The sequence below is a fragment of the Bicyclus anynana genome, chromosome 23 (genome assembly GCF_947172395.1).
Source record: "Bicyclus anynana chromosome 23, ilBicAnyn1.1, whole genome shotgun sequence".
Classification (NCBI taxonomy): Eukaryota; Metazoa; Arthropoda; class Insecta; order Lepidoptera; family Nymphalidae; genus Bicyclus; species Bicyclus anynana.
In genome coordinates this window covers 6,482,564-6,492,925 of record NC_069105.1, presented here as the reverse complement: position 1 = coordinate 6,492,925, position 10,362 = coordinate 6,482,564, and the positions used below count along the sequence as shown (strand labels likewise).

The 10,362-nt window shown below is 35.2% G+C and overlaps 1 protein-coding gene across 1 annotated transcript; it reads right to left on the bottom strand.

Moving 5' to 3' along the window:
- Positions 1-2,091: 2,091 nt before the first annotated feature.
- Positions 2,092-9,346, bottom strand: LOC128198042 (zinc finger protein 226-like; the record flags this gene model as incomplete). Its single annotated transcript, XM_052888702.1, is given in 5 exon segments — positions 2,092-2,244; positions 2,848-2,910; positions 5,322-5,399; positions 6,695-6,845; positions 9,047-9,346. Coding segments are annotated over 5 exon segments (592 nt in total), but the record flags the coding sequence as incomplete, so codon positions are not given.
- Between the last annotated feature and the right edge of the window lie 1,016 nt (positions 9,347-10,362).

The window sequence follows — 10,362 nt, the reverse complement described above, 5'->3', positions numbered from 1 at the left end:
TATTTTTTCTATGTTGTTATAGTTATTTATTACAATCATGATAGATGGAAAGCATTGAGGAGTTGTAACACAAAATCTTTTAAAGATTTTAATGCAATTGCCGTTTCAACCTACATTTGTATGAAATGTGTTTTAAGCGCACAGATTAATCAATAATATTAATAAAACACGACGGTGTCGTACCAGTCACGAATACGAAATTCATAAACGGATACATTCTCGAGTCAGTACGACACGAAGCGTCGCATCAGTAACTTACAGTGTTATTAAAAAAAAATGCGTGTTATGTTTTTAAATATTTTAAAAACTGATTACAAAAACTAAATAAATAATATAGAGTATTTTTTACTGGTAATTATTGATTAATATATTAATTTACGTAATTAAGTCAAGTATTTAATAAGACGTCAAGTATTTAATAAGACGTCAATTATTTAATAAGACGTCAAGTATTTAATAAGACGTCAATTATTTAATAAGACGTCAAGTATTTGATAAGACGTCAATTATTTAATAAGACGTCAAGTATTTGATAAGACGTCAATTATTTAATAAGACGTTAAGTATTTAATAAAACTTCAATATTGTTAAAGTTCAATAATGTTAAGTAATTATTGTTAGTATTAAATTTAGAAATGTAATTATGATAAAAGTTTGTATATGCGGCGGGTTGCCAAGGAGACGCGTGACATTTGTTTTATGAGTTGCACCGGCTCCACACGTTACTTGTAAAGACTCTCACTGGTGTTCTCCGTGTTTAAGCTAAATAAATTATTTTAAATTTTGATTATTTTTAATTGATGAGGGCTAAGATGAAGAGCGCCTAGAAGATGCCTATTCAATTCCTTAGAGGTGTTCTTATTAAACGTGTCAGGAAACACAGCTGGAAGTATTTTTTAATTTATTCAAAAACATATACAGGAAGAAAATTTTTTTAGTGCGGATATTTTTATATTTTGTACATAAACAAAATTTAATGATCACGTATTTTTTCTTTTTTTTTTTAACTCAAAAATAACAAAATTATCGTTAGCTAAAGTTATTTACTTTTGAACAGAATTTTAGGGTCACCCTATTGTGCGTTTATTTTATTTTCGTTTGATACCTAAAGAACGTCACTAGATCACTTTTAAGCTGAATATATCTTGTTTAGTAATAATATGTACATTATTTTGTTATTTTAGAGACATAAATTAAAAAAAAAAATTACATAAAATGTATCGAACTGTTTGTAGATTTATATTCTATTAATGATACAGAACCACGAAAAAAAATATCCGCACTAAAGACCGAATCACCCTGTATAGTACGCGGCCTGTGAGTTGAACTATGCGCAGTAAAACATTTTTGGGTGTTAGCGTACAATAAGAGGTACCACGAGTAAACAACACATCACGTTGGTTGCCATTAAATTGTATACTTCAATGCCAAAAATATTTTTATCATCCACCTAAATTAGCCTCATACAAATTATTACTAAACCTGCATTTATCGTAATTATTATACGTATTATGTTTAAAAAATTTAATTTTGGTTTATACCTGACAAATCTGAAAAATTATTCTAAAATTGTATTAAAATTGGATATAAAAATATTCGTATTAAGGTCAAATACTATATTCAAGAACATTCGAGATTTAAAACAAAATATTCAGTTTTAAAAATATTCTAGTTTTAAAGCAAGAGGTTTTTATTAAATCTAAGCCTGTCAAATATTCAAATATAAAAATATTCTAGTTTTAAAGCAAAAAGTTTTGATTAAATCTAAGCCTGTCAAATATTTAGATTTCAAAATATTCTAGTTTTAAGACAAATGGTTTTTATTAAATCTAAGCCTGTCAAATATTTAAATTTTAAAATATTCTAGTATAAAAGCAAAAGGTTTTTCATAGTTTGACTTCTTACGCAGGTCAAATATTTAGATTTAAAAATATTCTACTTTTAAAACTAACGGTTTTTAATCTAAGCCTATCAAATATTTAGATTTTAAAATATTCGAGTTATAAAAAAATGATTTTTCAAATTCGAAACCTACTGAGGTCCACAGATTTTTACCAAAAAAACGGGTCTTCAAACAAAAGAGACACCTACCTTTTTTCTCCTTCACCGGCTTCGCCTCGACCTTCTTCTTTGGTGGAGGTTTCTCCTTCTTCACCGGAGACGGTTTCGGCTTAGGCTTCGCTTTTGATCTTGTCTTCGTGCTCGTTGTCGGTCTTTTGATGGGGAAGTCGTCACTCAAGTCGTCTGTAAGTGAAGCGGATTTTAACAGCGGAATTCATAGACGTAAAGGCACCCCCAACAAACCCCAGGGTCCTAACAAATGTTGTGAATCATAACCTTTGTGGGACTTTTTTGATTAGTTTCTTATTTTTTTTAAACCACTTCTGAGTCTGTGTGCTAAAAATTGTTTATATTAATATTAAATCTATATATATACAAGAAAGTCATGTTAGTTACTCCACTTATAACTCAAGAACGGCTGAACCGATTTAGCTGAAAATTGGCAGGGAGGTAGTTTAGAGTCAGGAGAAGGACATAGGATACTTTTCTTTTTTTTTTGTAGGGGTAGGGTCCCTACCCTACCCCTACAAAAAAAAAAGAGAAAAGGGTAGGGTAGAGATGGTTGAAAGTTTACATCGAGTTTCATGCGGACGAAGTCGCGGGCGTCCGCTAGTTGTTTATATTAAAAATCACCCTTTTTAATTGTTTATATTAAAAACTACCCCATTGTGTTGTAGGAATCGAATAGACAAAACCTTAGCAAGTTTTGATTTTTTCTTTTTTTTCAATCTGAAAAACTTTGTAAAAAAAAAATTAATTAAATACAAAAAAAAAATGTCAACATACCATCATCATTGGTGAAGTCCATCAAAGCGTCTTCATCATCATCTTCTTCTTCCTTCTTTAGAACTAAAATCAGACAATCCATGTTATTTTATATCCAAATATCATCATCAATTGAAGGCGTGCACAGAGTTTTCAACTAGAGTAAGCACTAAAATAGTGAAAAACCGATCAAGCGCGCATCGGACTCGCCCACCGAGAGTTCCGTACAAATTATTCTTCATCATAAATCTAAATATTTTTTAACCAATGTTTTATGTTTTTGTTTTAATTTTTTTTTAGTTTGCTACCTCATAACTTTGTCATTTATTAACCAATTTTGAAAATTCTTGTTTTGTTTGAAAGAGTATACTTCCACATTGGTGTCATTTAATTTTCATGAAAATTGGTTCAGTAATTTTGTGTTAAAATCAAAATAAGTGAAATAGGTCTTTCAGATCGGTTCAATTTTTATGTAAAAATGTATTTTTTGAAGTACAACTTTATATACGTTTGACTTGGGGAGGAAGCTAGTGGAAGCGTTACGAAAATTGTAATCGGGCGAGACGAACGGACGTAGAGAGAAAGAGCTAGTTTTACTTTAGTCGTCTGTTCTAACACACACATCTTTTTATGACTTTTTTTGCACTAAGATGGGCTTACTTCGAAGAGATACAAGTTAATTCTATCCATAATGTGACGGTTTCTACATGACATCGTACCGGAACGCTAAATAGCTTGGCGGCGCGTCTTTGCCGGTAGGGTGGAACCTAACCACGGCCGAAGCCTTCCACCAGAACAGTCCTAAGTATTTATCCATACCTAAGACCTCTAGCATTTGTGATTAGCGATTGATACTAATGCCATAAATGCAATCAGTAAAATTTTTGTCTGTCTGTCTGTTCGTTATAGAAACAAAAACTACTCGACGGATTTTAACGAAACTTGGTACAATTATTGTTAATACTCCTGGGCAGGTTATAGTATACTTTTCATCACGCCACTATCAATAGGAGAAGAGCAGTGAGGGGAAATGTTGGGAAAACGGGAGAAGATACTTCTCTCCCGTTTTCCCTAAGGGTGGACGAAGTCGCGGGCGTCCGCTAGTTTATACTTAATGTTATATTTTTGTTTTTTTTTTTTGGGAAACTAGTCTTTTTACGAGTTACCCGATATTTTTAATAAATATATTAATAAATTATAAAGCTGTAGAGTTTGTTTGTTCGCGCTAATCTCAGAAACTACTGGTCTGATTTGAAAAATTCTTTCAGTATTAGATAGCCCATTTATCGAGGAAGGCTATAGGCTATGTATTATCCCCGTATTCCTACGGGTACGGGAACCACGCGGGTGAAACCGCGCGGCGTCAGCTAGTCCTACTGGATGCTTGTTACTCTTTAACGCCGTTACTACTGAAGCGATTTGGCTGAAATTTTGAATGGAAATAGATTTTACTCTGGATTAACACATAGGCTACTTTTTATCCCGAAAAAATCCATGGTTTCCCGAGATTTGTGAAAACTGATGATATTGATGATATGAATGTTTGTTACTCTTTCACGCCTCGACTACTTAACCGAATTAGCTTAAATTTGATATTGAGATACATTATAGCCTGGATTAACACATGGGCTACTTTATATCCCGGAAAAATCCATGGTTCCCGAGAGATTTGTGACAAACTAAATTCCACGCGGACGAAGTCACAGGCGTCCGCTAGTGATGTATAAATAAGGATCTGTTTAAATTGGCTTAATAAAAGTATGTTTCTTGCATTTTTGTTTGTTATCAACAAGCTTAACAAACAAATAAACCCAATCATAAATCTTTAAAAAATGTCGTAAAACTCAGGCTGTATGTTTTTTTTTTTTTTTTATTCTTTACAAGTTAACCCTTGACTACAATCTCACCTGATGGTAAGTGATGCAGTCTAAGATGGAAGCGGGCGAACTTGTTAGGAGGAGGATGAAAATCCACACCCCTTTCGGTTTCTACACGGCATCGTACCGGAACGCTAAATCGCTTGGCGGTACGTCAACGATCTTTGCTTGTCCCTGACAAGAAATTGAAAATATTTTCCATTCCATTTGTGGGAGTCGAACCCACAGCCTATTAATGTTGATTTCACACACACAGAGAATATTCTCAGGTATGCAGGTTTCTTCACTGTTTGAGACACGTGATATTTAATTTCTTAAAATGCACACATCTGAAAAGTTGGAGGTGCATGTCCGGAATCGAACCTACACCCTCCGGAATCGGAGGCAGAGGTGGTTATCAAGGCTGGTTATTAATTAAATTTTATAATCTGGATATTTGCATTTTTTATGTATAAATTAGTTAACATTGACCTTATTTACCCGAATGTATCATAAAAAGCAATATTTTCAAACCTAGTCATCGTCCCCATCATCTGTGAAACCAGCAACTTCACCCAGATCCGATATAACCCATTCATAATCATAAACAGTATATATAGTACATTTAAAACCACTTACCCAATATCTCGTCTTCCGACTGCTGCAGCTCCAAGGACACCTCCAGCTCCTCCTTCACAACTGTCTCCGGTTTCACGCCTGGAAATAAATATCACATTCAATTAAAATCTTTGTATTATTACATACTAACGGACGCCCGCGACTTCGTCCGCGTGGAATTTAGTTTTTCACAAATCCCGCGGGAATCATGGATTTTTCCGGATTGAAAAGTAGCCTATGTGTTAATCTAGAGTAAAATCTATTTCCATTCCAAATTTCGCTTTAGTAGCCGCAGCGTAAAAGAGGTAGAGACATACTTACACACACATTTTCACATTTACACACAAACTTCACCTTTATAATATCAGTAGGATAGTAGGAAATAGGATAGTAGGAAGTAGGATCCTATCCTACTTCCTACTATCCTATAATAGTATAACAATAAAAATCGTTAAATTTTTTTTTGACGTGACAACGTCTTATAAATTGGTTTGCCGGGTGACACTTCAAGAAACTGCGTTACGCTCCACTCACGTTATGCTCACAATGAGAGCGAGTGAGAGGCACGCGTCCCTTCCACTCGGGCATGGTTAGCCCGCCTAAGAGCGAGAGAGACAGACATAAAAAGTGAAAGGCACGCGTCCCTTCCACTCGAGCACAGTTAGCCCGCCTAAGAGCGAGAGAGACAGAGCGAGAGAGAGAGATAGGCATACACACCGGTTCAAATTATGAATATTCACATTAAAATTATTTTACCACTCAAAGTCGTTGTCACGTAAAACTTTCGCCCGTATACCGACTTTACAGGCAACCAATTTTTTTTATATGGGTTTATAACTTTATCGGCGTATCTTATTTACATTCTCATGCTCAATTACTTTCGTTTTAGTAACTTTCTAGTGCTTAAAGTTTCTGAGCTAAGCCACAGACAGACAGACCGGTGGGAAAATAAAATAGTTTCTAGTTGACAACGGCACCTTGATTTTTTAAATATGTATTTCTATTACACTTTCCATGTAAATTTTGTCATTTTAACTTGCTTATCCTATAATTCATTGTAAATTCTTCTCAAGTGAGATATGTCCAACAGGTCTGAAGGTCAACTTTTTTTTTTTTCTCTTTGGATCTCCGATCAGACGTTAGACTTTAAGCAGGTGAGTTGTGAGACTTGACACAACTCTCACAACTCATCTGCTTTCTGACAGGAAAGCAGGTGAGTTGCTTGCTGCCTCACCTGCTTAAACAAGGCTCTCCTGTCAGAAACCCTGCAGAAAGCAAGGTTTCTGCAGGGTTTCTGACAGGAGAGCCATAGCTCTGCCGTCATCTAGTTATCGAGCATGTCAACTCGCTTCAGGCTCTGAAGGTCAACAAACATAACAAATATCAATATTCACCTTGGATAGCGTTTTTGTAGTACATGGTCATGAACCTCTGCTCGCAGTCCTGCACTTGCTTCTTGAAGTTGCACGCGTCCCGCAACCGGGTGATGCATGCCGTGCATATTGTGTACGTGATGGCGCACAGCTCACCCGGCACCGGTGGAATCTGGAATATTCCATTGAATTTATTTAATACATATGTTACGTTACATAATAATTGAATATGCAATAGGGTAGTGAATTAATAATAATAAGTGAACATGTAAAAGTTGGCTGTATGGCTCTATGGAATACAACTCTGGGGGAGACCAATTGGGCAAGACCAATATTAATATAATCCAAAGAATGCAAAATATTATTCTTCGCACAATAAGTGGTGTTCCGTGGTTCGTCACTAATAATGAAATACACCATCACTTGAAGGTTGATATGGTTAATGACGAAATCCAAAAATACACAAAACCAGATATCAGGAGAGAATAGAGAGGCACCCTAATGATCTGGCTGTTACACTTAAAACAAGATCCTACACGAAACGCCTAAAAAGAAATGACATACTTTAATAGCGTCGCCTAAAAGACCTTCTGGGTTAACAAAAAAAAAAAATTAGGAGTAGATGGTTTGCTGGAATCACGCTCCAACTGCCAACAGCCTCACATCACATCTGATTAAAGTTGTAAACTGATTGCAGATAACTGTAAAAGTTGACTGACTTCTGAACTGACTGCTGAAGTTGACTGAGGATATCACATACACAAAGTTTGATTATTATGGTCATAAATAGATATTTTGTATATACTAATATTACACAGCTGTGATAGCCTAGTGGATATAACCTCTGCCTCCGACTCATAAAGGGCTAAGTTTGAATCCACTCTGGGACATGCACCTCCAACTTATCAGCGATATGCATTTTAAGCAACTAAATATTGCATGTCTCAAACAGTGAAGGAAAAACAGTGTGAGGAAACTACATACCTGAGAATTTTCTTAATTCTCTAAGTGTGTAAAGTCTGGACTATTGGCCTAACCACTCTCATTTTGAGACTCAAGCTCAGCAATGAGTTGAATATGGGTTGGTAATAATGAAAATGACGATTTACTAATATTATATGGAGATAAAGTTTGTGGTATTGTAGGGGGTAATCTCTATATCTACTGAACCTTTTCCTAGAATTTTTCTACCACTAGAAAGCTAAGTTATTTAGGAGCATCATGGTCATTTTACCCACATATTCTCACGGAAAGAGAACTATTGTGATTTGAATCTAAAAGAAGGCTTTAGAGAAAAACAATGTTAGGAGCTCCAACAATATTCTTAAGGTAGTTAAATTAAGTTTGATAACTAATTCAGAGTGATGAGATGATGGGCAAGTTTTACTAAAACTCCTTGTGCACAGAATAGGGATGATGACAGTTTTTTAAATTGTATATAAATTAAGAGATTGCTAATAGTAAAGCAATTTTGTAAAAGGAACAGGGTATCTGCAATCATTACTTTCGGAGCTACAGGAATTTAAAGGGTCAGATTTGCGGCGCTGCCGCGGATCCCTGAAAAACGCCCCATACAAAATGGCACGAACTAATGATGTCGTAGGCAATGTAATGATCATTAGATTTGTATGTGCGTTCAAACAAAATTACTAATATCTTTGTTATTTGTGCGTTTATGTTTATAGTTCACATATTAAAAAATGTCACATTGAATGTAAGGAAGCTAAAACTTTAAGAATTTTCATCTAATTACGATAAAAGATTTTTAATAGATTTTGAAACTTTATAATCTAATTTATTTTGCAAATATCTAGTCAATCCTTGCTTTGTATGTATAAATTAGTTAACATTGACCTTATTTACCCGAATGTATCATAAAAATCGACATATTCAAACCTAGTCATCATCCCCATTGCGGGCATCAGATAATATAATTCAATATTACTGCCAAAGCTGCAGAGACGAAATAAATGTCGCGAAGCTGAAGTGGCAATGGGCGGAGTACATAGTTGGAAGAGCCGATGGACGTTGGGGTCCCAAGGTGCTGGAATGGCGACCCCGCACCAGAAAGCGCAGTGTTAGTCGACCCATACCAGGTGGACTGACGACATCAAGCGAATCGCAGGTATTCGTTGGATGCAGGCGGCTCAGTATCGTGATGTTTGGGAACCCTATAAAAGGCCTATGTCCTGCAGTTGACGTCCATCGGCTGATATGATGATGATGGATAATGATGACTCGTAAAGAAAGATAAACACGGCGGACAAAAGCCGATTAAGACCTCTATGTAAGCGCCTTGGGATCGAAGTTTGCTTAGTTAAACATATATCTTAGCTCGATATAAAACACTGTAGAGAAATTGTTGGTACTCACATCGACATCAAGGCATTCTCTAAGCATATCTGTATAGACTTCTTCTTTTTCTAAAAACGTACGCGGCTCCGCCAAATTGTCAAAGGTGCCTTCAGCATGACAGCACCGACACAGGTCTTTCTCGATTTTCCACGTTTTTGCCGCCATGTTATCACTAAATTTAACTTATATACATTAATATTATCACTTAATTCTCACAAAAACTAACACTTTTACGTTATTTATATAGAAGCGTGCATCCGCCGCCATATTGTTTAGCCACCGACCATAGACAACGACTTACTTTTTATCTTTTTATCGAAAGAACCTGTGCGCAGACTCGTAAAACTTTGACAAATAGAGGTTGACAACTGTCAAAGTGGCGCTTTGATCGCTGGTTCCTAAATCACTGTATTTTCTCTAAGGCCGGCCATTGACGATCTGTCCCTTTGACACCTATATATCTGTCCAAACTTAAAACTACGACATAAAACTGGGGCAGTGGGGCTCTTCAAAAAAATGGAATGTGATTCTGAAGTAGAAACATTAATTCTAACTGTGGCACTATTTGTTGCCATAAACTCACCTTGAAAGAAAGTAATGGATGAAAGAAAAATATCATTTTTATAACACGTATTATTTTGCTCTTGAAGTATCGCTTATTTCACCAATTTCAATATCGTAATGTATCTCATTACGCACAAGTGCCATAATGTAATTTAAAACCTCCATCATCCGTCTAAAAACGAACAGTACTTATCTAAATCTTCGCAAAGAATTTTTATGTCAGTAAAGTGCTCAACATTTTATGAATAAAATTATATTAGTGAGATAAAATTTAGATAAAAAAAACATTTAATTCTTTCATTATAATAATTTTAACAATAAGTAAATATCAACCATAAAGCGTTAACAGAAACACAAAAATATTAACTTACTTTATTAGTAATACTGGCTGTTTGGTGTATTTTCCTAAAAAAACGCACGCATTTCACTATCTATGCAAAAATGACAAGCGTATCAAAATGTCACCAAAGAAAACAAAGATGTAGGTAAATTAATTTTCAGAAATTGTGTTCAAAGAGTAGTTCCTCGCAAATGTGTTACAAAACGTCGTATGACATACGTGCGCTTTGATAATTACAGCCTCTGCTTGCTTACTATAGCTGCAATATCGCCTCGGCTGTAATTTTTAACCGACTTCAAAAAGGAGGAGGTTCTCAATTCGGTCGGTATTTTTTTTTTTTTTTTATGTATGTACACCGATTACTCAAAGACGCCTGGACCGATTTCAAAAATTCTTTTTTTGTTTGAAACGGTATAGTCCCCATTTGGTC